General features: G+C 48.4%; 9 protein-coding genes across 9 annotated transcripts; 3 read left to right on the top strand and 6 right to left on the bottom strand.

The window, feature by feature from the left end:
• Window positions 1-102: 102 nt before the first annotated feature.
• Window positions 103-4696, top strand: BKA55DRAFT_508195 (uncharacterized protein; the record flags this gene model as incomplete). The annotated part of the gene is made up of 3 exons (XM_046187406.1): window positions 103-1753; window positions 1800-2794; window positions 2846-4696. 3 exons carry the CDS (start codon window positions 103-105, stop codon window positions 4694-4696), a joined length of 4497 nt encoding a protein of 1498 aa, XP_046050776.1.
• Window positions 4697-4908: 212 nt separating this feature from the next.
• BKA55DRAFT_311247 (uncharacterized protein) lies at window positions 4909-9659 on the top strand. Its single transcript, XM_046185635.1, has 6 exons — window positions 4909-5279; window positions 5338-5542; window positions 5590-5829; window positions 5878-6075; window positions 6124-8682; window positions 8732-9659. The coding sequence occupies exons 1-6, from the start codon at window positions 4986-4988 to the stop codon at window positions 9424-9426; spliced, it is 4191 nt and encodes a 1396-aa protein (XP_046050775.1). The 5' UTR covers window positions 4909-4985; the 3' UTR covers window positions 9427-9659.
• A 292-nt stretch (window positions 9660-9951) lies between these two features.
• Window positions 9952-11457, bottom strand: BKA55DRAFT_592585 (beta-lactamase/transpeptidase-like protein; the record flags this gene model as incomplete). Its single annotated transcript, XM_046195416.1, has 3 exons — window positions 9952-10401; window positions 10513-11111; window positions 11157-11457. 3 exons carry the CDS (start codon window positions 11455-11457, stop codon window positions 9952-9954), a joined length of 1350 nt encoding a protein of 449 aa, XP_046050774.1.
• A 627-nt stretch (window positions 11458-12084) lies between these two features.
• On the bottom strand, window positions 12085-14356 carry BKA55DRAFT_688216 (uncharacterized protein; the record flags this gene model as incomplete). The annotated part of the gene is made up of 4 exons (XM_046199173.1): window positions 12085-12099; window positions 12156-12431; window positions 12490-14280; window positions 14336-14356. 4 exons carry the CDS (start codon window positions 14354-14356, stop codon window positions 12085-12087), a joined length of 2103 nt encoding a protein of 700 aa, XP_046050773.1.
• An 820-nt stretch (window positions 14357-15176) lies between these two features.
• On the bottom strand, window positions 15177-17244 carry BKA55DRAFT_537616 (cytochrome P450; the record flags this gene model as incomplete). Its single annotated transcript, XM_046189938.1, has 8 exons — window positions 15177-15678; window positions 15755-15832; window positions 15894-16285; window positions 16344-16367; window positions 16420-16555; window positions 16603-16646; window positions 16708-16948; window positions 17012-17244. The coding sequence occupies 8 exons, from the start codon at window positions 17242-17244 to the stop codon at window positions 15177-15179; spliced, it is 1650 nt and encodes a 549-aa protein (XP_046050772.1).
• A 737-nt stretch (window positions 17245-17981) lies between these two features.
• BKA55DRAFT_537615 (Glyoxalase/Bleomycin resistance protein/Dihydroxybiphenyl dioxygenase) lies at window positions 17982-19153 on the bottom strand (the record flags this gene model as incomplete). The annotated part of the gene is made up of 5 exons (XM_046189937.1): window positions 17982-18013; window positions 18066-18175; window positions 18226-18470; window positions 18519-18671; window positions 18731-19153. The coding sequence occupies 5 exons, from the start codon at window positions 19151-19153 to the stop codon at window positions 17982-17984; spliced, it is 963 nt and encodes a 320-aa protein (XP_046050771.1).
• An 869-nt stretch (window positions 19154-20022) lies between these two features.
• On the top strand, window positions 20023-21826 carry BKA55DRAFT_592581 (FAD binding domain-containing protein; the record flags this gene model as incomplete). The annotated part of the gene is made up of 4 exons (XM_046195415.1): window positions 20023-20035; window positions 20089-20191; window positions 20311-20907; window positions 20962-21826. The coding sequence occupies 4 exons, from the start codon at window positions 20023-20025 to the stop codon at window positions 21824-21826; spliced, it is 1578 nt and encodes a 525-aa protein (XP_046050770.1).
• Window positions 21827-22057: 231 nt separating this feature from the next.
• On the bottom strand, window positions 22058-25153 carry BKA55DRAFT_563573 (fungal-specific transcription factor domain-containing protein). The gene is made up of 6 exons (XM_046192412.1): window positions 25013-25153; window positions 24937-24951; window positions 24790-24881; window positions 24337-24733; window positions 22684-24281; window positions 22058-22600 (listed from the first exon to the last, which is right to left on the bottom strand). The coding sequence occupies exons 1-6, from the start codon at window positions 25144-25146 to the stop codon at window positions 22227-22229; spliced, it is 2610 nt and encodes an 869-aa protein (XP_046050769.1). The 5' UTR covers window positions 25147-25153; the 3' UTR covers window positions 22058-22226.
• A 210-nt stretch (window positions 25154-25363) lies between these two features.
• BKA55DRAFT_563569 (uncharacterized protein) lies at window positions 25364-26762 on the bottom strand. The gene is made up of 3 exons (XM_046192411.1): window positions 26495-26762; window positions 25972-26438; window positions 25364-25918 (listed from the first exon to the last, which is right to left on the bottom strand). Exons 1-3 carry the CDS (start codon window positions 26687-26689, stop codon window positions 25714-25716), a joined length of 867 nt encoding a protein of 288 aa, XP_046050768.1. The 5' UTR covers window positions 26690-26762; the 3' UTR covers window positions 25364-25713.
• Window positions 26763-27107: the final 345 nt, after the last annotated feature.

Below are 27107 nucleotides of genomic sequence, written 5' to 3'. Positions count from 1 at the left end.
TGTGTTGCCTCCGTTGGCCCCCTTCCCTTTCACTCTGCCCCTCTTCTCCGTCGGTCTCCGCAACGCTATCAATAGCGAAGAGCGCTAAACTCATTTCTCACCATGATTGCAAAAAACGCGCAGGCAGAGCTGGAGCAGAAGCTGAAGAACGATGACCGCGATGTCGCGGACTTATGGAAAGAAGCTCTCAAGAGCTACGAAAGTATCGTTGGCTTCGGTCTCCAGCGAAAATTCGACAACGTAAATTCTATGCTTGACTTTGGAACCGATCAGATGAACAACTTTCATAAGTTCAGACATGACAAGGGCAAAGTTGATCGTCTGAGAACTCTCTTCTCGTCAAATTTGGACTTGGTTGAGCAGGGCGCAAACCAGATCATCGCTGCTGCTGCACCGGCCTTCCCGCCAGCTGCAGCCATCGGAACGGCCTTGACCTATATGCTCCAGGCTTGTCGGTCTGTCTCAGCAGATTACGACATCATTATTGTGTTCTTTGAGGATATGAACAGCTTCCTCACCAGAATTACTATCCTGGAGACAAGACTTCCAAAATACAAGGCCTATCAGAATTGTTTGATGGAGGTCTTCACTTCCCTTCTTACCATGTGTGGTTTCGCGCACAAGTACATCGAACTCGGGCGTTTCAAGAAATGGATCTCCAATTTGTTCAAAGGCGATGATGGGGAGCTTGGCGGTGCACGTGCGGGTATGAACAAGAATCTCGAACATCTTCAGCAGGCGACTGAGTTTGCAATCTTGAGCAATACCGAAGAATCTCTCAAGATGGCATCTCAACTTGATGATAACCAGAGATCACATGCCGCAATGCTCGAGCGTGTCGGACACACCATCGATACTATTCAAGAGAACACCGAGAATATCAAGGGAGACATTGCCAAGATCTTGAAACTGTTCGGCGGGCAGAAGAAAGAAAGATCTACAGAGAAACCCCAGGCGAAAAAGCCAGCCTCAGCCAACAGTATCCGAAACGCGATGCCTGTCGTCTTCAACGATGGCCATGAGTACCAGACACTGAAGGAGACTCTCCTGCCAGATTCATGTGGCTGGATCTTCTCTGAGCCAGAATGGGAAGAGTGGCTAAAGATCCCAGATGGAGAACGCCCTATCCTTGCTCTCACAGCTGAGCCAGGTAGCGGCAAGAGTCATTTGGCTGCTGCAGTACATGACAAACTTACTCAGAGGGCCAGCGAAGATGAAACTGGGAATACTTGCGTCGCGCACTTTTATTTCCGAGAACAGGAAGATGCTTTTGCCTTCTTCCTATGCGGTATCATCACAGTCGTCAACCAAATCGCTGAGACCAACCATACAGCTTGCGAAAAGCTAAACGCCCAAATCGCCAGAGACGACATTGAGATAGATACCAACTTGTGGCAGCACCTCGTAGAGCACCTCCTCGGGGCTGTTTTCGGGCCAGATTCGAAGTTCAGTTTGTACATTGTATTCGATGGTCTCGATGAGCTTCGCGACCCGGAAGATTTTCAGCTGTTTCTTTCGGACTTCTTCAACGAGAAGGGGCTGAAGATATCACTTGCTGTGACTTCTAGACCTGAGCAGCTGGATGATCTTCCCAAGAGCACGAAGCTAATTAGGATAGAGGCGGATAAGAAGAAGCAGAGTCAAGATATGAGGTCGCTGATCTGGAATCGTATCAACTCGCTCAATAATCTCAAGAGGTTCAGTCGCTACGTCCAGCAGAGAGTCGCTGACACGATTGAAGAAGTTTCCCCAAGTAAGTACATCCTTTATCGTACATCCCTGACTAACAAGTATTGCAGACATGCTTTATGCAGAGCATCTACTTGCTCGTCTTGACAACTTGGGTCGTGAAGGAGCCGTCCTCAGAGCTCTCGGCCAAGAAATGCCCAAGAACCTGCACGATATCTATAAGATATTACTCACAGAATGCCAGCGCCGTATGCCAGCCAAGCACCAAGAGGTTTCTGCGACTTTGCTCCACTGGGTTGCTTTTGCCAGGCGCCTCCTAACCCTGACCGAGGTCCAATCGCTTCTCAAATACCTCGCCCAAGATGACAACTTTGACATTGAAGAGATTCGCGAGTTGTTCGACAAGTTCCTTAGAGTCGGTGGACCTGGCTACGACACAGAAGTCCTGGCACGGATTGAGGCTAGTCAAGCTACTGCTGTGCAAGACTTGAAGCAGGACGAAGAGAACAAGCACGACAGCATTTATGACGATGGACCACTTCCAGTCACGTTTAAAGAGAGGTCCATGAGACACTACTTTACCAACATTTCGACTGGCGCTTCTGAATTTCGATGGGGGCCTTCTGAAGCAAATCGAAGGATGCTCTTGACCAGTGCAGAGCTTCTGCGATCTCATCGAAACAAAGTGGACGAGAGTTTACTCAAATACTCTGCCTTGTTTTTAATCTCACATTTCGTCGAGACTGATGCAGAACAGCATACTTCTGATGAGCAGATTGAAGTTCTCAAGGCTTTCTCAGAGACAATGGCTAATAAAACGGGTCTTGCTGAGATGCTGAGCAAGTCTGGCGTTACGTATGGAGGATCCGGCGGTGGTACCTCTGTTACTAATGAGAAAGTGTCTCAATGGGCAAAGCTCGTTGAGAAACCAGAAATCAGTGAAAAGCTTGATGACTTTACAGTCGAATGGTGGAAGCGAGTTGGTCCAGATCCGCCAGCTTGTCGTCTTGACATAGCCAAGGGCTTTCTCCAGCAGCTGTATCAGGCACAAACCTCGAAAGAGGCAGTTGAAGCGTACCAAGAAGTTCAAGGTGTTCTCAATGCAGTAAGTGTTCCAGTTCAAGCATAGTCGTATAATCAAGGCTGACTATCTTAGTCTGGCTCAGCGAAGCTACTTATGGACCAAGCCGCAATCAACTTTCCAAAGGAGTTCGAGGATAGAAATCGTGCCGCGAGCGACGATGAGGCGTATAATGCAGCCACAGCTACTCTGGGTGTCCTGAACCTCTTTGGCGACGATGTCAAGCCTGATGCAGCAGCACATCGAGCCGTTGCAGAAGTCCTCGATCAGTATAACTTCACCGGCCCAGCCGAGAAGACATGCCGACAAGCTCTGGAACTCTGCAAGCCAACAGACCATGAATGGTACCGAGCGTCAAATGTCCTATCTCAGATTCTGTTGAAGCAGAAGAAGAAGAAAGCAGCTTTCGAAGTTGCAAGTCGTGCAGTCAATGAATTGCCTAACAATGAAGTTCCTCCACCTTTGAAGCGAATCGTGTACACAGCATATGCCAGAGCTCAGCGCAAGCTTGGTCAACTGGACGATGCTCTCGAGTCATTCGCCAAAGCGAAAGCTAGTGATCCCGATGGAATTACCCCTGGTGAAGATCTGGTCGACGAGCTCCAAGTCGTTGAGAGAAAGTCAGACAAAAGTGCCTACATCCAGATGCTTAAACAATGGAGCCTCCTTGAGAGAATCACCTGGATTGCATCCGATTACGCCGACAAGGGAGAAGAAAGGCATGCAATCTTTTGCGACATTGCTTCGGAAACAGGTGAACAGGACTTCATCGTCAAGTTCTACGAGGAAGCGATTGACTTTCTTGATAACCTTGATGCCGCTATGCCTGTGCGCCTCGATCTTGCGACTATTTACTTCGAAGTATGCCGCCAACCTGAAAAGGCACTGGAAATCCTGGACAAAATCTTCGACAGCCGCGCTACAGGCTTCAGGTTCCCGATCCTAGGTGGAACAGCATTATGGATGATGACACGCGCTGTGGACTGCATGACGAACGTCCAACTAGAACTATTTCGCAAATCTCGCGATCCCGTGTACAAAGCTGAGCGCCTTGCCTCACAGGCTAATTTCATGCAGCGCCCTTTATCCCTGGATGTTCCGCGAACTTCAGCATTCTGGACCAGCTCTCATCGAGTTGGACTGGCATATATGTATCTCGTCATGGGACCTTTGGAGAAGTTCCAAGAAAAGGTTCAGTCTTTGTTGGATGATTGCTTCGCCGGATTGAATGACACAGTTGGATGGAACGATGCGCCCTATCTTTGGATGTTGGCGCAGACGTTGGCGCTGATGAGTAAGGCTCTGAGGAACGATGAGAAGTTACGACGATATGCTCGTATCGTTGGGTCTGCTATTCTCTCAAAGATTGTTAACCCTGATCAAGATAAGGAGGCCAAGGGCGAGGAAGCGACGGATAACGACAAGAAGACTGAGGAAAACACAAAGGAGAAAGATGAGACAGAGGAAGCACAAGAACAGCCTGCGGCTGAGGAGGAAAAGGAAGAGGTAGACACAAGCGACGAAGAAGACGAAACCGGTCCCCCACCCACCGACGAAGGAGATCTCCTCTCAGACGAAACCTACTACAGCTGCGGTGGTTTCTGCAACCCAGAGCGCAAGTTCAAATGGTGGGGAAATCGCTCTGCATATCTATACGTGACCTTTGCATCAGGTATGATATGCGAAGAGTGTCAAGCAGAGTGCGATGCCGTTCAGCGTGGCGAAAAGCCCTTCAAGGGACGATACTTTTACGGTGTTGGTCAAGATAAGCTCAAGCTTCCTGTCGAGGGCTGGCATGGTGTTAAGAATGGTGTTATGAGGATTGAAGGGGAGGAGGATGTCAAGATGGATGATTTTCTGAAGAGGCTGGAGACGGAGGTTTGTAAAGATGCGTGGGAACGGATCTGGGCTGGGGATGCGTTTTAGTAACTTGAGGTACTTTTTATCAATGTTTCGTATCTTTGCAAATCATATAGTCCTGTTTTCCTCAACATAAGTTAATACTGCTTCAGGCGTTTCTTCTACATCCGTCTGCTCGTTCGCCAAGTGGCTGTGTCAGGCCAGGGGTGCATAAGAAGGCGACCGCGATGAATCTGCCTTGTTGCCTAGTAATCCAACGAAAAATCCCCCTTTCTCTTTCTCTTCATCAATCTTGCACTGAGGCATACCATCAACACGTTTCTTAAATCTCACATGGAGTGTACATGCTTATGATATGGCTTCTACCGATGTTTTCTCTTCCACCTATCAGGGCTTCCTCAGCACCCTCAGCGACAATGACCGGGCACGCTACGACGACAAGTGTACCCCGCAAGACCTGTTAGATGGCTTCAAAAAGATATCCAGCCTTGCGAAAGGGGCCCAGAACAGGCGTTCTCAGAAGCCGTTTGCAATCATGCGGAATTTCAACGACAGAATGCGCCCGTTCTTCGCAATCATGGAGGGTTCCGTCACGCAAAGCTCTGTCTACGCGGGCGCCGCATTAGGCGCCTTGAGGCTTACTCTCGAGGTGAGGTCACATGACCCAACATGCTTCAAAAGAGACAAAACTAATCTAGTTGGTTCAGTTGGCCAGTTGTTTTCCTACGCTTCTGACTAAACTCGTTGAATGTATCAGAGAGCTTACCGAGTCGTTTCCAAAATATGGCGCTCTGGAAGATATCTGTCGCGGCAAGCTGACTCGTCGACTTTTGGTGCACCTTGGACGAGTATACAGTGATCTCTTCGACTTCTTCAATAGTGCAGCCTCACTATTCACGGCTAGCAGCGGAAGTGAGTACTTATCCTCAGCACAGTTTTCAGATCTAACCTTTATATAGAAGTAAGGCGCCCGATTGAGTTAATTGCATCTGTAATATGGCGTCCGTTTGACGAGAGATTCGGTGGCATCTTGGCCAACATGTCAAAACATCAGCAGCAATTGAATGAAGAAATCACTATCTATCAGCTCGAACTAACAAGAGACGTGGTCACAACTTCAGAGGAGATTTCCAAGGACATACAAGCCACCCGGACCAATGTTTCAGGCCTTCAAGATCAGATGCGCCTCCAAACGCGAGGTACGTATTCGGATACAGTCTTTTTCGTCCTGTTAACTTTTCAACTAGAACAAGCAATTGAAAAAATACAGGCATGGTTGAATGCGCCAAACTTTGCCACTACGTATTGGAACACTCTCGATGAATGTCAAGAAGATACTGCCCAGTGGATCTTCGATGTGGACAAGTTTCAAGAATGGTCTGAGAGCAGTTCAAGAGCGTCGATAGGCGGTTCCGCGCCTGAGAGCAGACTTTTGTGGATTCATGGTGAGTCATCATTAATCTGCAAGTATGTACCTAGACTAACACTGAAAGGAAACCCGGGAGGCGGCAAGAGTGTCCTAACGGCATCGATCGTCCGCGAACTCTCCGGCTACAATCAAAACCTGATTTACTTCTTCTTCAGGGAGCAGTACCCATTCCACACTGCTTCCGACCTCGCCTTTCGCGCTATCCTAGCTCAAATCCTACACAAACATAAACACAACGACAGCATACTTGATAAGTTTATATTTGCCTCGAATCGTGGCGACAAGTCATCCGGCCAATCAATCGCGACGCCAGCCGAGCTAAGAGATCTGCTTCACTTGTGTTTGTGCTCCATTGAAAATCCTGTCATGATTCTTGATGGCATCGATGAGTGTACAGAGCCGGATGACTTTGTGAAACACCTCAAGAAGCTGCTCTCGATACCCAATTTACGCGCTTTATTCTCGAGCCGGCCGACTGTCCAAGCATTAACTAAGCTCGTCCCACCAGATCATCGCCTGAGCTTTGGGCAAGTGGGAGTAGAGCATGACATTGATACATATTGTCATTATCACATGACTGATCTTGTCGATGAGGGCCTTCTTTTGGAATCATCTGATATCAAGCAGCTGACGCGAAGACTCGTGCTGGGAGCTGATAGGATGTTTCTGTGGGCGAAACTCATGCTCTCGTTCTTAAGATCTCCTGCCCTGAACAGACGGCTGAGGGAGAGTATGATTTACTCAATCACGCTTCCAGAAGGTCTCGGATCTATGTACATGAGAATCTTTCGACAGATATCCCTTCTTGATTCGGCGCAACGTCAGATGGCTAAAAGAGTTATCCAATGGACACTGCTTTGTCACCAAGAGTGTTTCCTGTCATTAAAGGCATGGCACCAGCTGCTTGGAGCTGAAGAGCCCAATGATGAGCGTTCGCTATTTTCGCACCTCTCGGAGCTCATCAGCTTAGTAACCTGCGGGTTGGTCACCCTACGCGGTTCGGAGCTCCGTCTAGGTATGATAGATGCACCTAGCATCTGTGGCTCCAACTCGGCAAACTGCTTGTTTGTCCATCTTTCCGTCCGAGAGTATCTCCTAGCATGGACACCTGAGGACCGCACTATTGCGATGCTATCTCCTTCCCCGATCATCTCGCATATGGATATGGCGAGGTTGTGCTTAGATCACTTGCATACCTCCGCTCCCCCATCTATCCCTTTGCGTATAGACAGGCAAGTGTCTTCAGGCTCAGGCCGAGGGTTGATTGATTTATACTCTTATTGCTCTATTCGTTGGCTTTATCATCTTGGTAAAGCTGTCTCTCCCAGGTTATCATTCCGCGACGCGTACAATCTGGAAATGTGCTCATCCGCCGTTGCAGGGCTTTGCCACTTGCTCAGCCGTTTTCTCGACAATCCCCTTGCGGTGGCTCACTGGATCGACTGCTTCTATACAAGCCCATATGTATTTACATTTTGGTCCTCACAAATAGTGCGTCAACTTCGGCTTCACAACGACAAAAATGTTCCCACCGCTTTCATATTGGAAGAGTTCTCACAAGCTCTGGAATGGCTTGAATGGGCACAGAGACTCCCGCTACCAGACATTACAAATCAAATCTTTCTGCCTCTGAGGAAGAGCCTACCTCAACTAATGGGAGATTTGACTGATATCTGTAAGAAATGGGAAGCCAAACTGATCGAAACACCATCTGTGATATGGAGTGACGTTCTTGCGTTTACGTCTAGCAAGTATCTTCCGGCAGCCCATTCCACATATCAAGTTCAAATTGACTCAGGAGCACCCATGTCTGCATCCGGAGCTACCCGGCGTCTTTGCCACATATCTGCGACTTCTTCAGATGGATCTGTACTTGGTATTCTTAGTATCTGGCCATCACGGAAGTTTGAGGAGTTCTGGGGAAGCATTGACCCGAACACTGCATACTCTGAAGTTGAGAACTACTGCGAGGACTGGCACGCAATTTACGAGCTCAGCCGTGTCAGTGAACCGATGGACAAGATAGGCACGATTTCTATTCCGTTATTGGCGACAGAAGTGGCGTTGCAGATGAGACAGGCTTTCCGACAGGAGCATTTCACGACATGGAAGGCTTCATTCCCATTCTCTATCAGCTCCAATGGCTACTCTATATGCGTTTTGCGAACTATCTACCAGGTCAATATCGAATCAATCTCCTCAAAGCTTCGCATACGGTCGTGCCGTATGCCTCTTGAGGGTATTGCAGGGATTCAGCATTTTTGGGACGATAGCCTTAAGGTTCATGACCCGAGTAATGCCCTCAGCATCGGACTTCCACCGAGCTTGCAACTGCTGCAACGGAAGGTATATACATACCGGAGCATATTCGATGGTAATAGTCGCTACATCTTCTTTCAAGATGCAAAGAAGTTCGAAGCGCCACTATTAGCCGTATTTAGAATAGAATATTCGCAGAGTGAGCAGCTCCAAGTTCGACTTGTTGCCGTGGCACCAGAGGATCACAGAGCCTCCTGGCTAGGCTCTACTGGGCTACCATTAAGCACAGCAAGGTTCCATCCTGAGTCTAAGCTCATCGTATCTGCTACCAAGGGACGTGTCATAGCATGGGACTTTTCAAGAAGTATGCCCTCTGCCTTATGTATATTTACCAACTGCTGACCAGACTATAGACATTACAAACCATCTTACACGGGATGGAGCCGATGTTACAAATCTGTCGATATCAACGTGTGCGAATTACGTGGTTGTCATGCGTCAAAACTGTGACAGCCACGAAGTCTACGACTTGAGGGAATGTGACTTGAATCTTGACAACGGAACTGCCAATGGCCTGGAATCATCAAGAGTGCTCATGCCCCCACTTAAACAGCAAAAGAGGAATGATACACACGAAGATTATATGGAAATGCTTGAATCAGGATTGGACGTTGTCAAACCCAGCGGATCTGTCTTGGCATTTGCTGGCAGAGCTGGAAATTCCATTGTTAACGCAGGCTCTCAAGAGATCAGCTACCAGCTGAGAATTGACGGTGGCAAAGTTAAACTAACAGCGCCCTCATCTACTGGAGAAACGACCCCCAAGAGCCTGGAGCTATTGTCGATACCAAGCACGATCTCAACTCAAGACAGTCGCATTACGCTATATCTCCCAAAAGAGGACGAGAATCACCTCTCGATTCTGGTAGATAAGGGAATAGAAAATGGATACAACATGCTGGATGAATCGGGGCAAAGTCTGCCAGTCTTAGTCAGGAAGGACAAGCGGCTGATCCATGAAGCTATCCGTCAGACTATTGGGGACACATGTGAAAGCACTAGGCTAGTGGAAGGGACTAAGAGATTGTTTTCGGAGCTAGACCAATAGTGAAGGGGGTAGATTGATGATAGAGTTGTGTATTTGTATCTCTTTTGTTAGATGATCTATTTGCAGTTCTGACCTATGGCTGAGAGCTTATACTCACTACGCAAAACTTAGTATCTCGTTTACCTGTTGAGCTAAAAGGAATTATAAATAAGTGCAAGCTTAGGTTAGCTTAGGTTCGCTTGGGTTCGCTTAGGAGAGACACGTCTAATCTTTACGCATTTTAGTCCTTTGAACTTTGTCACAAGTATCCTCATCAACATCATCATCACGATGAAGACTAAAGTTCGCCATTTATGACTGCCAAATCGACCATAACATTAAAGGCAAGAATATGTAGTCGGCTAATTTTATACGATGGCAAATGAATGGAAGCAATCATGAACTATGGAGATTGATTTGTATTCGATATTTAGTGCGATAATCTTCAACAGTGCGGTAAGCTATGAGAGATCCTTCTTCCAGAGCAAATACACCTGGCTCCTTTAGTTCTTCATTATACATCCATAGCAACGACTGAACTTTATCTTAATCCCCGCAATTAAATTCGATTATATACGAGCTCCAAGGTCTTGTCGGGAATCGCCCTTGCTTTGCCGTGTCGTTATGCGACACATTCCATATCCAGGAGTGGTGATAATAATATCTCAGCTCATAATTTTCATTCTCAATACCTTGAAACTTCATGTAGAGACGGCCATGACGGACGCTGACGTCGATACGGAAGTTGTGAAGTGCGTTCCAGTAGTGGCCTGTATATGCCTCGAGGCCAAGATGTTTGGTACCCCTCTCTCGTCCCTTCTCAAGGTCAGGTTCAATCTTCTCAGCAAGAGCTGGAGCCGCCTTCGCAGCCATGGAAGAAAGCTGCCGAAAGTCAATGTTCTCAGTGCTACCCGACAGTTTCTGGATAATCATATGAGGAATCCAGTCACATGCATCACCTAAGCCTGATGAGTTCTGCATAGGGAGGATGGCCGTCTCAATTTCGGGTAAGAGTTAAACAGCCGTATTGGATCCCTGGATGCTTCCACCATGATACAAGGTGAGCTGACCTGGGGCTCCTTGACCAATCACAGGCATTTAGGGGACGAGCAAGTAGTTGTAGCTCAAAGTTCCTAGAGGACAGGGCAGCTGTGCACGACCCGAGCCTAGAGCATAAGACTGCTCACTGAAAGAGATAAGATCAAGTTGATTGTAAGGACGAAGAATTGTGGTGAGTTGCTTGAATGGCGAGTTTGGAGTTGATGCCGTCTTGTTGCTGAACTGATGATTTGCTGCGTGCATAAAATTGCTGTAGTATTTTGCTAGGTCATTAGTACAGCTTCGAATGGCGCCGGCAGCTCTCATGATAGTTTCATGTGATATAGTGGGAATGGGAACCCCGTATGAAGTAGCATCATCCGGTGCGTAGTATGCCTTGGCTGCGTTGGAATTGCCAGGAATATCCTCCATAGATGTCCGATGCATCCCCAGTGGCTCCCATAATTTCTCTTTGAAGGTCTCCTCAAGACTCTTGCCCTCAATCTTCTCTATGGCTCGGCCGATCACGCCATAAGCATAGTTGTTGTAAAGGAAGCCAGACCTGAAGTCCCTGACAACAGGTTGAGCCACCCAAGTTCGTATGCTTTCTGATTTAGGGAGTAGAATATTCCCGGCCCGCTGGATCCAGATACCATCGCTACGAGCCACTCCAGTCCGGTGAGACAAGGGATCAGCGATCGTGATCTAAGAACCCCTGGCTTCGAACGAATCTTGAAGTTCGGGCAAGATTGAGGCGATGTGAGCCGACCACTGGAGCCCTCCCTCCTCAACAAGTATGCCCAGCAAAGCGGCCACCATGTCCTTGGTGACGGAGCCAATGAAGTAAGTAGTATCAACATCCGGAGCCTTCTTAGCCTCGACGTCTCGAAAACCTAGATGTTTTGCGTATGCTTCTTTTCCGCCCGACACGACGGAGAGTGAGAGTTCAGTTGCGCCGCTGACCTTACAGATGTATTCCATCTCAGGCTCAAGGGAAGCAATCAGGTCGTGCATCTTGGTGGAGGAATGGTTCAGCGTGGTGAGAACTTGAGTAGTGGCTGGCTTTTTGGTTGAGTGATTGATGTTGGCATAGAAGAGAGTGAAGAATTATGGGGGATGATGGCGCTCTTGTATGGTCTTTGATTACGGTTTAGATGAGGGGGCCTGTTTGTTATTTGTTACCGGTGTCTTTGTCCTTTTCAGGCACACAAAACTCAATATAATACGAAACATACGGCATTTCCCGCCCTAGTTGCTCCTTGATCTTCAACGGACTTAAGCATAGGATCAAAAGTCTCAGACATGGTAGATGAGAGGTAACATTTTAATTCCTATTTCTTGTAGCACGCCTCAGTGGCAACATAAATATCAAAGGAGCTCGGCTTTGGTTACTTCTTGTCCTATTATTAGAAAATTAGTACGTATAAGGTTGAGGGGTTGAAACAAGCTGCAAGCCCATGCACAAAGGCAAAGGACACATCTCAACGCATATAGGCATTATACTTCAGTGCCCTCACTGCCACCTAAGATACTTGAAACTTTATTTAACTTCTCAGCCTTATAAATACCGTAACTCATTCTGTTACACAAGCTCTACCGCCTTACGAAGCACGCCAGTGTCCAGCAACTATGATTGCTATGCTACCAGACGTCTTCCTATTACCATGTTAGTTAACTGTGGACACCGATGGAAGTCTTCATGCCCCACGAACCTGATATCGATGTGAATGCCGCATATCGGACAATATCCGCTCTGCATCCTCAAAAGAGCCGCTGTTCTCAGAAACAAGGACCTTGCAAAGCGTCTCTGTCACTCCTCGACCCATGCCTACGTCACCGCAAACATACACGTAGCCATTGTTCTGAATCAGGGAAGCTACGTCTTTGGATTGCTGAAGAATAAGATCTTGAACATACACCTTCTTCTTCTGCTCTCGCGAAAAGGCTGTGTACATCTTGAACTTGGAGCCCAGCTCAGCGGTATATGCCTTTGACGATAGACATGTCAGTGATCAAACCATCAACTTGGACTAGACCAGAACCTACCTTCCACTCTTCCTCGTACAAGAAATCTTCAGTCCTCTTGCGACAGCCATAGAATAACGTCATGGGCGCAAAGTCTTTGCCTTGTCGATGCACCGCGACTCTTTCTCGGACAAATCCACGGAATGGCGCGACACCGGTGCCAGGACCAACCATAAGAATAGGTACTGTCGGATCAGGCGGCAATCGAAATGTCGAAGTCCGCACAAACACTGAAAGACAGGGCTGCGGATGAGGTCGTTTTGTTGGCAGCGTGTAAGCCATCGGCTGTACTCGACTCCTGGAAATGACTTCATCTTGGGTGGAAACAACGTCTAAAATGAAATTCGTCGCAACGCCTGAGAAGTGCCGATTTGTGTTGTGGATTGAAAACGACTCGATAGCCACCGTGATGGAGACTTTGTCCGCATCAAGGGCGGAAGAAGAAGATATGGAGTAGTACCTCGGCTGGAGCTTCGGCAACGCCTCGATGATGATTGCAAAGTGAACATTGACGGTCTCCCCTGGAAACAAGGCCTCCATCATAGAAGCGATGTTGTAGAAGTTACCGCGAGTGAGAGCCAAGAAGTTCTCTTTATCCTTGCCGAGTTGACGAAGCGTGGCCTTTTGCTTAGGATCCGAAACGAAATTCGCAAAGGTGGATATGACTTCGCGGGAGACAGGCCCACAGATATCGATATAAAATCGAGCTGCAGATTCGTAGCTGGACGGTGACGGGAACGGCGGACTCAGGTCATCCGACAGCGACCTTACACGAATGGTGTCGTGTCGCTTCTCCCATAGCCCAAACACCCTCAAGAAACGCTCGACCTCGACATCGGAATTGATAGGAGAAACAGAGAGATGGTCGCCAGTCTGAATGTCAAGTTTGACGTTCTTGATGTCCAGCTCGACATGTATGTAGGAACGGCCACCGGCATCTGAGAGCAGCCTTGAGTTCGATATAGGGGCAAAGCAGTGGTTTGTTACTGCTTGCGCCTGCTGTGCGAGGTTCCTGTCTGTGTAATCTGCCTGGCAGATTGGGCCATGGTGGTTGGGCGTCTCAATCACCTCGAAAGCAGGCTCTCGCTCTCCAGCGTCATGCTCGACCAGACCAAAAGCTTCCATGACTTGAGGCCACATTTTGTCTTTCCAGTCGATGAAATCCTCAGCGTTTGTTCCCTTGCCGTCATCAGCTTCGCCGAGAGGGCCAAGCCGTCTGGCACCGCAGAGATGGAGTCTGTCATCGACCTTGCGGATCACAGCGTTGAAGTGGGCATAGCTACTGTTTCCCAATCCAAAGGCGGCGTATGTCATGTTCTGAAGACCGTGTTCTCGAAGGCGATGAAACGGTCCATCGTCGTCCTCATTAGTCAAGAACTTGTAAAACTGTTCCGCATTATCCGTTGGCTCTCCATCGCCATATGAGGCGAGAACGAGGAACACGATGGTGCTCTCGGGCAGCTTGTGTAAGTTCTGGTAAGTATACTCATCGATCTCGGCGACCATCGAACGTAGGGAAAACCGGGTATGGGCTTCACGACCAAGCTTCTCAGCGAATTCCTGTGCGTTTCCACTTTGAGACCCAAATAGGACCACACAGTTCTTTTCCTCCTCTTCTAACCTCTTGACAATGCATAGATCGCTTGAGACATCAGAATCATTATCTGCATCTGCCCCAAGTGACTTTGTCTTTGTTGAGGGTTGGAAGAGGAGGTCGTAGAGGGGGCCATGGCCGAAATAGGCAATTAGTGAGACAAGTGCCGCTGTCAACACGGTTGTCATCATATCGAAGACAGGTACATCACTAGGAGTCTGTTCTAATCTGTCAGATGTGCAAAACGTGTAGAGGAATTCTGGGTATAATTACGGTAACCGTTTCTGCTTCCATTCTGGAATATGGGTTGGGTCACGCTTGATCAATAATGGGATGATTTCGTTCTACAAGAGGCATGATCAGCAGAATACCTTTCGCACGCAACTTTAAATTTAATCATCTCACATATTAAACATAACGCATCGTAGCCTAGTCTCCAAAGACCCACGGGAGCTTTGGTCGGTCCATACATCGCAGAATGAGCTTGTGACGGTCAAAGTTCGCCGACATGGATTTCGGACCAACTTCGCTGCCAAGGGCTTACATGCCGAGGATATTTAAGAATCGTGGGGCAAGTGTTTCAAAGCTTAGTCTAGCATCTATGAACTAATACACCACTCAACATCAAGATGCCACCGTCTTTTGCCTTTTCCCCTAGATAGTTTAAACGGATTGGGGCAGACACATTATACGCAGTTTCAGTTGTAGCATGATGAGTTCAGGAGGAAACATGGATTGACAGGGAAGACCGGATTATTTGAACCATATGAAGCTGAATTTTGTACAAGTAATTACTTTGTTCGAAGTCTACTTACCTTCAAGTTTGTGTTCTTGGTTTAGGCCTTTGTGAGGCCTCCACCTGCTATGGTATTCCGTGTAATGAATCAGCACTCCTGCGCTCTACAACCCTACTAAGTTCTGTGTGGTGATTACAAGCTCTCAGCCACAGGCCTCAACTGCAAATTCCACATCAGGCTCACAATTTACGTCGAAACCACAACATTAAGAAAGACTACAATAACACACTTGTACAAAAACATCTCGCGCAAATATCTAATCCATAATTTAGAGACCTGAGGTGAATCATTGACATACGTAGATTTTTCCCAGTCGTTCAATCCCACTTGGCCACCTCATCAAGGCTCTGCTCCGCCTCCCGGAGGATAGTATCCATATGTGCTTGACTGCGAGGTTTGAACACAACTTTGAATGGTCGAGGTCCATGCGCAATTCCTTCCTTGAAAGCCTCCGGATCAGGAACAATTTTCTGTCTCGTTGCTGGATCGACAGCAAGCTCTATGTCAAATGCCCAGAGAATCTTGGCAATGGCTCGCCACTGTGTTCGCTCTGCGAGGTGCATGCCGGGGCAGATACGACGGCCTGCGCCATAGCCATAGTGATCTCGGTTGTTGAAGTCGGGACTACCTGCATAGTCACTTGCCAGGCGTGGGTGGTTGACGTAGCGACTTGGGTCGAACGTATCCGGGTTCGTGTACTTCATTTGCTCTGATCGATGGATTGCGTATGAGGGAATGATAACGGTGGCGTCTTTTGGGATGAGCATTCCGTCGTACCAGTCATCTTTGGCTACGCGATGAGGAACTCCCAAAGGCAGTCTGAAGAGTGTATATCAGTAATGTCCCGAGTAAGAAATTGTCTATGTGAACCACAAAAATCGGCTCCAAGACTTACACTGGGTGCCATCGTAGGCCTTCCTTGACAATGCAGTTGATGTAAGGTAGCTCCTTGAAATCCGACCATTCGGGCATTCTAAACAACCAAATCAGTCAAAACACCCTTCCATTATTACCTAACGGCAAATTGTACTCACCTGCCAGTCCCACAGACAGCGTCAAGCTCTTCCTGGGCTCGGCGTTGATGCTCAGGATGTCTTGACAAGCAGTGAATCATGGTCAGGATAGAAGACGATGTAGTCTCGGCCCCTCCCTCGACCAAAACCCCAAGAAAGTGGTTGAGTTGTTGGTCTGACATCTTGTCGCTTAGCTTAGCGTCCTCAAGCATTTTATCAGCGATGCAGTTGCGAGATCCAACTCGATCTCTTCTGGCATCAGATAACTCTCTGGCCTTCTTCCATGTCTGATCCATCGCATGATACGACCGCTGAGCACGGATTCTCCACGGGCTCATGAAGTCTGGAAGATACTTGAGGAATGGAAAGTCGTCGACTGGTGGGTTGGCGCCGGGTTCGAGAGACTCGCTGTACTGCAAGATCAGTCGAGTTAGTATCACTATCTGGTGGAGAGAAAGTGTGAAGACGTACTGATTCCATTGCGTCGTAGACACACTAATCAACGTTAGCATTGATTATACGGAGATGGAACAGAACTCTGACGCACACGACCAAAGAAAGAGTCATAAGTAGCACCTCGCTGGCCCCAGACCATGATGCAGGCAACCGAACAGGTAGTGCGCATAATATGATGATAGAAGTCCGCTGGAGTGGCGAGAAGGTCGCGAAGAAGAATAGTGATTCTGCGGAGATTAGACAATTATTCTGCCAAGAATCGCGACAAACGTACTCTGCGTCTTGAATGTGTCCAACCTTTTCATCCAGGATACGAGGCTGAAAGAAGTCGGTAACCGTTCGTTATTGCAATGTGTAGCTGCTAGGCTTTTAAACTCACCGAGAGATTATGCGAAGCGACCTTTCTCTGCTCACGGTACAAGGGAGTGTTGTTCATAAAGGCGAAACTATCGCCATGAGTGACAATGTCGGCAACGTGGTTCGGTGGGCGCTCTGAGTAAATGACTCCTTTCTTGTCGACGAGATCATGAACTGCTTTGCGATCAAACAGGACGATCATAGTACTCGAAGCTATCTTGAGAGAAAAGATGCCACCATATTGTTCGCCCCACTGCAGGAATCTAACTCGCCAGAATCAGAATCTCAATTCGATTTGTAGTTCAATCTAGTTGATGGTGACGTACTTGGCATGCAGTCCCGTAACGGGGATCTGGTGGATGTTTCCAAGGATGGGGAGAGTCGATGGACCGGGAGGAAGGTTCTTGGCTCGTCGACCCATCAACATCAGCTTGCTGAAGACATATATGCCCGTTACCCAAGCCAGAGCCACAAACAGCTGCCGTTGGCCTTGCTGAGTGGCGAGGCCTGATGTCAGGTCTTGGAAGTTCATGCTGGGAATTGGGAGGCTGGATTCCATGTTTGCTTTCTCTATGATTACGGCGCAGTGGTAAGAGGAAAGCAAGAATGAGGGAGACCTTGGGCGGAGCATGAATAGGTAATAAGATTTGACTTTCAATGCCAGGGGCAATCGAACTCCTCAGTACATGGCGTTCTGAGTTTGGATACGCGGACCAACTCAGTGGACGGACTAATTTCGGGGGCCATCAAGGGGGGGGGTTAGGTAGTCATTTGGCCGAGCCGTAACTCAAATTAACCATGCAGCATCCACTAATGAAGAATAGATTGCTAAACCTACAGCAAAGACTCTTTAGCTTAGCTAGAAAGGTCCTTGGGGCAATTCCTGCTGTGAGATGGTTGGATTGCGGTCTAAAACAATATGGTACAAAGCGAAGAATAAAACTCACACTCAGATTGCACCACATATTCAACACCGAGCAAATCAACCTTGGTTTATGTCTTATGAGAGAAGAGACTCAGTATAAGATTACAATAGGTTATTAAGAGCATAGGTATTGGTTTCGTACAATGCTTGATATGATATGATTGAAGCTATGGCTGTATGAGCTACACCAGCAAAGCGACAGGACATCCGACGCGCCACATGGATATATCATGATCTGTAGATAGAAACAGCATAGGTATATTGCTATTCTTTCAAGTATCTAAAACTAAAGTATTCCTGATTGACTTCGGGTCCTCCAATCTCATTTCGTTGGTCATTCTTGCATGTCCCATGGAACAGAGGGTTCCCAGTCAGGATAAGAAAGTGGGCGGGACATCAGGGCCTATGATGTAATTAACTTAGTTTAAAGATTCTCAAGTAACGAATCAACTTACCCCAGACATGGAGGTTATCGGGCGATGCCTTCTGTCGGTTTGTTGGATATGTATCATCGACCAGATCGCCATCAACGTAATGCTCCATGATGAAGCCCGACGTATCAAACCTGGACATATTAGAGAAACGGGGAACAGAGAAAGCCACGAAGTGACTCACCAATAGTCAAAAATCTGGCTTCCCATAACATGACGCCCTACTCCCCAACAGTTCTCATATCCCCTCTCACGAAGCCAATGATGCCCAAGAAGCTGCGTATCAAAATCATGCGTCTCATAAGATGAATGATGGACATGACTCTTTGGCCCCTCGAAGAAGAAGAAACAGTGATGGTCTACAAGCTCTTTTCCGCGATCTAGATGCAAGAAGGTTGTGATATCGTGACCGCTCTCGTTATAAACAAGCTGGCCTACTGGTTAGTGAAACAGCCATGTCAATTCAGGGCTGCTTACATCGCTAGGTTTGAAGTTGAACCTGGAGGTATAGAAATCAAAAGCCCTTTCAAAATTGGTCACGACCATGCCAAAGTGGCCCATCTTGTGGACAGGCGCAGGGCCCTTCTCGAATCTCTGAAACGTATTGCCTGCCCGATTCTTGGTTGTTGGCTACGTATAGATGTAAGCACGGGCTAACCACCCCGACCATCACAGGGAGAAATACTCACAAAGTTGATAACCCTCTCAGGTAGAGACTTGGGAAGCGGATCTACTTCCTTCTGCCCATACACAAGGTGAAATGGAAACTTGTCCACAGGGTCGTAGAACGTAACCCTATAACCACCTCCAGGCTCGTTCTGCATCTTGGTGACTGGGGTAGCATCCGGCAGTGTATCCGCTGCATAAGTCAGATCATCGAAACTTTCGACAACGAACGCCGCGCCGCCGAAAGAATCCTCAGGACCCTCGACAGCGCAGTAGACGAAAGGCTCAGTGCCGGTTCCCCGATAATACATTTTGTTGCTAAAGTTGCCAGTCTCCTCAAAGCCAAAGTCTTTGAGAAACTGGTGAGCTTTCGCAATGTCGCGATGTGAGTAGTATACGTGGGCGAGACGCACAAGGCGGATGCGCCGGGTCGGTGATGAGGTCATGTTTAAGAAAGGGAAGCCTCGAAGAGACAAAAGAATAGGAGCGACTCAAAAGGTATGAGCAGCGAAGAATGGTCTGCTCCAGCAGACTCATCCAATTGTTTGGATAGTTTGTTATAATATGCCATCGGGTTAGACAGGTCGTTTGGGTGGCGCGGAGACGGTAGCTTGCCAAGTAAAGACTCATGGTTGATAAAAAGCGAAATTACACCGAAAGGTCACTTGTATCCCCGGCCCTAAAGACTCGCAGACAGCAGAGTAGATCTCCATCACTGTTCGGAACTTGTGTTCCAGTGCCAGGCGCTCGCACTATCTTCGGCAACAGAAGCCTGAGATAACCAAGAATATACAGCAAAGCCGAAATTTGGAAAACGTCTCATGTAACCTGTTAAGATATTGTAAACTTTCGGTAAAAATTAAATGGCTTGATGGTTGTAGTTCTTATCTCAGTACCTGCCGTTGCCAGGATTAACAAATGTTGTCAACACTCACCCGAAAGCCGTTTCGATCTACGGTGTCAGGCACATTTATAGCTTTTACTCGCCTTAATCCATCCAGACTTATACACAATAGCCTTGCAATGGCACCTCACAGTTTACTAGCCAGTTCAAGCCCGCCCTTGACGCCCTACAATGGCAATCACGGTCAAGAACACCATGCACTCAGCACGCCAGACGATGGGGTCTTCCAGACCCAGTATCTTATTGTAGGATGCGGACCGGCGGGGGCCAGTCTCGCTTGCTTTCTCTCATCTCACGGTATGAACTCCGAGGAATAAGTTCTGGCATTTCTGACAAAACGCAGGGCTCTCCGGGATGATGATTGGTGCAGCACCAGGTACAGCCAACACGCCTCGAGCTCATATAACCAACATGGCAGCTTTGGGTACGTCTAGCCCGCTCACTTACTTACATATCAACGTTTGCTGAGGAAGCCAGAGTGTCTACGGGACATTGGCTTAGATCGCGACGTCGAGCAGGTTTCTTCAAAGGGTCACTGCATGATGCACACTAGGTGGTGCCACAGTATGGCTGGGGAGGAGTATGCTCGTCTTTATTCGTGGGGAAATGATCCTAACCGCAAGGTAAGAATGCTCTCAAATTTCGCGACCAGAACCTACCACTGATTGTCAGTGCTTAGGGTGACTACGAAATGGCCAGCCCGTGTCAGCCAGCTGATATCCCTCAAACCCTCCTCGAGCCAATTCTGATCCGGCACGCCACCCATAACAACTTCCAAGTCAGATTCGACACGATTCTATCATCATTCACGACAGACGAGAAGACAGGACGGATAACAGCGACCCTGAAGGACAAGTTCTCCAATCTGGAATACAAGATTGGCACCAAATATCTCTTCGGTGCAGATGGCGCGCAGAGCCAGGTAGTCAAGCAGCTTGACCTTCCTCTTGAGCGCAAGCCAGGCCAAGGCCTCGCGATCAACGTTCTTGTCAAAGCAGACCTGTCTCATCTGGTGAAACATCGCGAGGGGAATCTTCACTGGGTTATGCAGCCTGATAAAGAACATCCTGAGTTTGGATGGATGGGCATTGTGAGAATGGTCAAGCCATGGGATGAGTGGATGTTTATTTTCTTTCCAAATCGAGATTGCGATCCTAACATACAGGTGTCCAAGGAGGAGTACCTAGAGAGAGTACGAGACTTTATTGGAGACGATACACAAGCTGAAATCCTCAATATCTCCAAGTGGTTCATCAATGAGATCGTTGCAGAGCGATACTCCGACGGTAGTTATATGTAAGTTGATCCATCTCCTTCTCAGGCTCAAATATTAACGCATCTCTTCTACAGCCACTGCCTGGGCGACGCGGTCCATAGACATCCGCCCATGAACGGCCTAGGCTCCAACACATGCATACAGGATGCCTTCAACCTCGCGTGGAAGGTCGCATATGTCGAGAAAGGCCTCGCATCACCCGCACTTCTGAATACATACAACACCGAGCGCCAGCCCGTTGGAAAGTCCATAATCACACGGGCCAACGATGCATTCCGCGATCACTTCCACGTATGGGACGCCATGGGAGCGCTGCCCGACAAGGTTGAAGATCGCAGGAAGATCGTCGACGAATTCGGATCAGCTTCATTAAAAGGCGAGGCGCGTCGAAGGCGTTTCCGAGATGTCATCACCAAGACTTCACATGAGTTCCACGGGTTGGGAATCGAGATGGGACAGCGCTACAGTGGGCCTGGTATATATGACGCCGATGAGCCTGGGCCATACTCCCCTGCGGGTAAGGCAGCTGGTGACCCTATCCTGTACTACGACGCCAGTACATATCCTGGATGCAGGCTACCTCATGTCTGGTTGAACACATCCATACCCTCGGAGCCAGTCTCCACCATTGATCTTGCAGGCCACGGTAAGTTTGTCCTATTTACGGGCATTGGGGGTGAGCCTTGGAAGACAGCAGCGAAGGACGTGGGTGAGAAGCTAGGTGTCCCTCTGGATGTCCATGCTATTGGGTACCGTCAGCAGTGGGAGGACTTTTACTTCGATTGGCAGCGGGTGCGCGGTGTTGACGACTCTGGAGCTGTTCTTGTTCGGCCAGATCGGTTCGTGGCCTGGAGGTGTCCTCGGGTTCTGGCTGATAAGGAGGGTTGTACGGAGAAGCTGATGACAGTGATGAAGTCGGTACTTGGCTTCAAGGAGTAAATGTTCTTCCGGAACATGGAAGTTAGAATGTTTTGATCTCTGTATGTACTAATCATGCGTGTATTGAGTCAAAATCCATCGTCATCTACCATCAGTGTTAACAGCTGGCCAAATCATTACACGGCTACCGATGAACAATCAACTTTTGTAACAACTGCTAGAGCAATTTCCAATATACCGATATTGTGGGCTAGATGTGCTGCTTGACGGTGGTCCTTGCGATCAATATCTTGTTTTCATTTCTGTCTCGACGCTACAACATTGGCTCAGCTTGAAGGCGATAGCGTCGGGAGTTTCATGTTTCAAATCCTTACGCAGAGGAATCGATGTTCATTTGACTGTCAGTATTTAACACACTTATATATATACCAGCCCAGCCACAGGAAGATAGCAAAAGCTGTCAATAAGTCGAGAATCCAGATAACAAGTCACGAATATCGCTCGGAAGCTCCATATCCTTCCACACATCCATCATTGTACTATCCCCCATATCATGCATCTCGGAGTTTGCCTGTGGTGGCATGAGCATAAACTCTAGCATTGGCATACTTGCCATACCATCGTCAACATCAGGGGCAAATGCAACATTCATTGGATCTCGTACGATTTGATCCATAGACTGAGCCATGTTTGTGGTCCCTTGCATTATGCTGCGCGTGAGCTGCTCCCCATGGTCGCTTGCTGGAGGAGTCTTGGGTAGGGCGCCTGGGCTTTGTATGCCTTTGCCGTTGCCGAGCCCTTCAGTGTCGCCAGTTCCAAGAGGTTTCTGCATTTCTGAGGGGCCATGTCAGTGATATTGAGCCCGCGGATAAACACAAAATAGTGAAAGAAGGGATTTCGCTAATGGGTAGACTGACCATTTGATTGTGCTTGGTGGGTGTAATTCTGATCGTTGGAGGCGCGGCAAGCTACTTTGCTTCCATCAGATGTGTCCAAGGGCGATATCCATCGCTGCGCAGCATTGCTGACACCAGACCATGCAGGTTGTGTAGCCGTGCCTGGGAAGCTTCTCGTAGGCTTACCGTTAAAGTCTTCCAGCTGTGCTTCAATAGTCTCAAGGTTCTGCTGCATGGCAGTCTGGATGCCCCAAAAGCTAACACATTGCTTGTACGTGAGGTACAAAACATCAAAGCGAGCCTTGATTAGTGAATTGTAAGTCGATGGACCTCCGAACTGCTTCCGAACCATTTGAACGGCAGCCGCCAACCAAATCGTGCTGGGCAGAAAAGGGTTGATATGACGAATGTGGTCTTCGCAGCTCCTGTTGACTATCGAGAGGACATTGTCGGCTGATTCAAAATACTCTCTGAGGGCAGGGCTTTCCTGGTCCTGGAAAGAGGCGAACCCTAGTTTGCACGGGGCGCTCATGGCTGGAGGTTGTGCGGGCTTAGCTTGGCTACCGAAGACATCATATCGATGGATCATGAGTCGCGCCAACTGCGTCATGACGTAGATGTTGTAGATAGAGCAGTGCAACTGTCGGGATGACTCAACCTGGCCTGGTAGGCGTGGGCTGAACGACAGATGTTGTTGGCGGTAGCGAAGATTCTCAGGCAGCACCCGAACAAGACAGTATACCGAGTTGGCCAAGGTCTCCAGCTTCTGCCGAGACTCCTCGCTGCTCTCAGCTTGGTAAGAGATGCTTCGCCTCCCCTCACCCTTTGCAGTCTGCTGCCAGCTCTGGCCCGGTCGTGTAACCGAGGGCACACCTCGAGGGCAAGATATAACTTGAGCATCCTTCATCAGAGAGTTGATTACAATGAACCAAGCCTTTGGTGAGACATTTCCACTCTCCTGCAGAGCTTTCCACCGCTGGCCTGGCTCCTGTTCCAGGAAGCAACTCCCCACAGGGGTATCCTGGTACCAGTTGGCATCGGGCGCAGGGAGTAATACTTCCATCTGGGACCAGCTTATGGCAGTTGGTGTGCGACGAATAGTGCTCGCAAACACATCCATCTCCCATATCGCCCACCACGCACGACGCTTCTCCTCATCTTCGCACCACCGCTGGGTGTTGTGGTCGTATTGCTCAACGGCGTACCTTGAGTCTAGCAGATGAAGGTTAAGCTCGTATGCTAGCCTCACGCATGTTCCTAGTGCACGCCATGCTCTTCCTCGAACACCTTGTGTCAGCTGACAGTGAGTTGTAACGATGAGGGCTTGCAGAACGCAGAGTGGCGGGGGGTCGTCAGTACACTCATTCAGGGCCTTGTCGATCTGCTGTGATGAAAGGTTGAGGAACGTAGTTGGCGTTTTCTGGTCGGCACGGCCCCATGACAGTTCTTGTTCAAGTTCCGTGTCGGCTTCGAATGGGATGAAGCGTACAGAGTATGCGCATATAGCAGCCATCAAGGCTATCAGATGAGATTCTGAGGTGATGGCATGCAAGGCCTGGATAAAGGTTGGTTCATGGAAAATGTTAATGGCGACCATGTTGTCGAAGTAAATGCGCACCCTAGTATTGCAGCGTGTTTAGTATGAGACTGAAAGAGAACTGAGCAGTAACATACATCTTTTCAACTGACTGCTTGGATAGTCCAAGACATTGGCACGCCGATTGGAATAATCTCTGGTTATCAATATCGGCAGACTCGGCCGACATGGCCGTCAGCGGTTCTTCATCCGGCGTCGTGACTTCATGAGAAGGATGTAAGATGAACGAAAGGTCATGAATATTCAGCTTTGAACCCTTGCGACCTGCGTTTTGATCTTGGGCGTCTGATTTGCGACGTGACGAACTGCTTGCAAAGCTCTGTCGACGCTCAGAATGGCTCACATCGACTACGATAGACCTCTCCATCCCGTTTTGATCTATGGGGGATGCAGAACCGTTGCTTCTGTTCTGTTGGTCCGAGGCCTTGGATTGGCATCGATCTCTGTATCTGCGTCCACGGCGCTGTAGTGAGCCTTTAAAGCGGTGAGCACATGTTGTCGACTTTCAAAAGGCATGAGGCTATTCATACCGATCTTTGGTCCTGGTTTGAGTACTCTTTCTGGATACTCGCAATATTGTCCTGTTTCGATACAAACTTGACAGCATGGTTGCTCGCGATCGCTAGCCAACGTGCATTAGCGAGAGCATTATGCGAGACAGAAGCCAATTCACAAACCATTTAACTTTCCGTCTGTGTTTAAAAGGGTCAAATTGTAAGTCTTGATTTCTCTGGCTTGCACTGGAGGACGTACTTTCGACATGAGTGACAGGCGACGTCAGCTGTCCGTTTAGTCTCCTTGTTCTGCGAGTTGCTTTGCCACATGATAACTAAAACGTCAGTCTTGGATAGGTGGTGTATACGACGGCTCCTGTAGAGTCGAGACATAAGAATGATGTTCGCTTTCACAAGATATTCGGCACCTTTTACCCCAGATTTTAGCACGCTAACTTAGACCCCAGACCCCACCCCACTGCCATGATGCATCACGCGGGGTTGTCAACACTAAGAACCAGTCTACGCTAGGAACCGAGGCCAATCTTGGTTCAAGTATTTATTTAATACATACAGCAGGCCGCTGTTTGTTTTAATCGTGGCAAGCAATCGTAACGACACTCTTTTGTGAGGTCTATTCACGGCTCCTCCTCAGTCTCTTTTCTTTACGCCAACATAAGAATATCAAGTCAATGCCCGCGCCCGGAGAATATACTCCATACCCCTGTCGCCTTTCGTCTGGAACTAGACTGGTACACTAAAGCAATCAGGCGGACCATCTTCGGTGCATCTGTCAGCTTCCCCTGACTCTCTCGTTATGACATAGACAACCGCCATTGAGCCACGATATGTACAGTACCAGTTAGATTATTTATCAGAGAAACATGATTCGCCAGTGTGGATGCGGAGGTAAAACCGCACGCAGTCTAAGTTGCGGGGCTTCAATTTTGTCGAATGCCGCTAATTCTCGTACCAGACCTTGTTGATCAACGTTCCAATTCCATCTACGTAGACCCGCACATCATCCCCATCCTTAAGCGACACAGGAGGACTCCGCATCGCACCAATTCCAGGCCCTGTACCCGTCATGATGATAGTACCTCTTTCCAAAATCGTGCCCTGGGACAGGAAGGATATAATGCTTGCAACATCAAAGATCATCTCTCTATAGCCATGGTTAGCTGATGCGAACTATATCTACATTTCTTCTTGACTTACCTAGTGTTGGAATCTTGCACAGTCTTGCTATTCAACGTGGCTGTAATACGAAGGTTATGCGGGTCACCCAAAGCCGAGGGAGACACCAAGACTGGGCCGATCGGACAAGAACCATCCAGGCCCTTGGAGAAGCACCACTGGCTGTTCTTGAACTGCTGGGCCCGAGCGCTAATGTCATTACTTGCAGTGTATCCTAAAACGTAGTCGAGAGCTTTCTCTCGAGGGATATCACGACCAGTCTTGGCAATGACGATAGACAGCTCTGCTTCGTAGTCGCTCGTTCCATCCTGTGCGATCTTGGGCACGTTGACTTTCGCCGGGTAGGGGCCATTGAGTGCGGTTCGTGGCTTTATAAATAGCACTGGTACATCGGGGATAGGCATGTTCGCTTCTTTGGCGTGATCGCGGTAGTTGAGTCCCATGCATCGGATAATAGGGACCTGCTCCATCGCCAATGGAGCAAGCAGCTGTAAAACATTAGTTTGGCCTGCAAATCAGTTTAATGCCCTCAATCCAGACTTACTTGCTTGACTGTAAAGAATCTTTCCGTCAGAACACCATCGAAGACACATCCTTGTATGAGCCTTGCCTGTATCTTCTCTCCCTTCTCAAAAGAAAGGCCGACGTCAGGCCAAGCTTCATGGTCAATCTGCCCTAAATGGACTTGACCGTCCTCTTCAGCGACGAAACGAACAAGGTGAGTCCAATTGGGTGCCATCTTCAAATAGAAGAAACGTTTTTGAGGTCGTGTCTCATAGCTTTGCGAGTACCATCCACAGAGGAGGTTATATAATATATATTGGGTAGCATTGTGACACCGACACGGACCATCTTCGGTGGACCGGACATATGCAAGTTTGCATGAAAGCGAAGACACTTTAGATTACACGAAAGAGACTCTCGGGCTAATAACGTGCGCAGTAGCCATGGGCCGATTTGTCTTCTTGCCGTCAAGGGAAAGGGTTAGCTGAGGTAAGGATGATGAATGTTGTGACATTTCATTGCCTTCATCATTAGAGCAAAATCCGTACAACCTCTCATGCTGCTTATCAGCCGCCATGAAATCATAAAGGACGGACACGAGAGTATACAAAATAACCACGATGCAAGGTACCCGGAGGTAACATTGTGAGCGT

Source organism: Fusarium redolens (assembly GCF_020744475.1).
Source record: "Fusarium redolens strain MPI-CAGE-AT-0023 chromosome Unknown BKA55scaffold_6, whole genome shotgun sequence".
NCBI classification, from domain to species: domain Eukaryota; kingdom Fungi; phylum Ascomycota; class Sordariomycetes; order Hypocreales; family Nectriaceae; genus Fusarium; species Fusarium redolens.
This window is presented reverse-complemented; position numbering and strand designations above follow the sequence as displayed.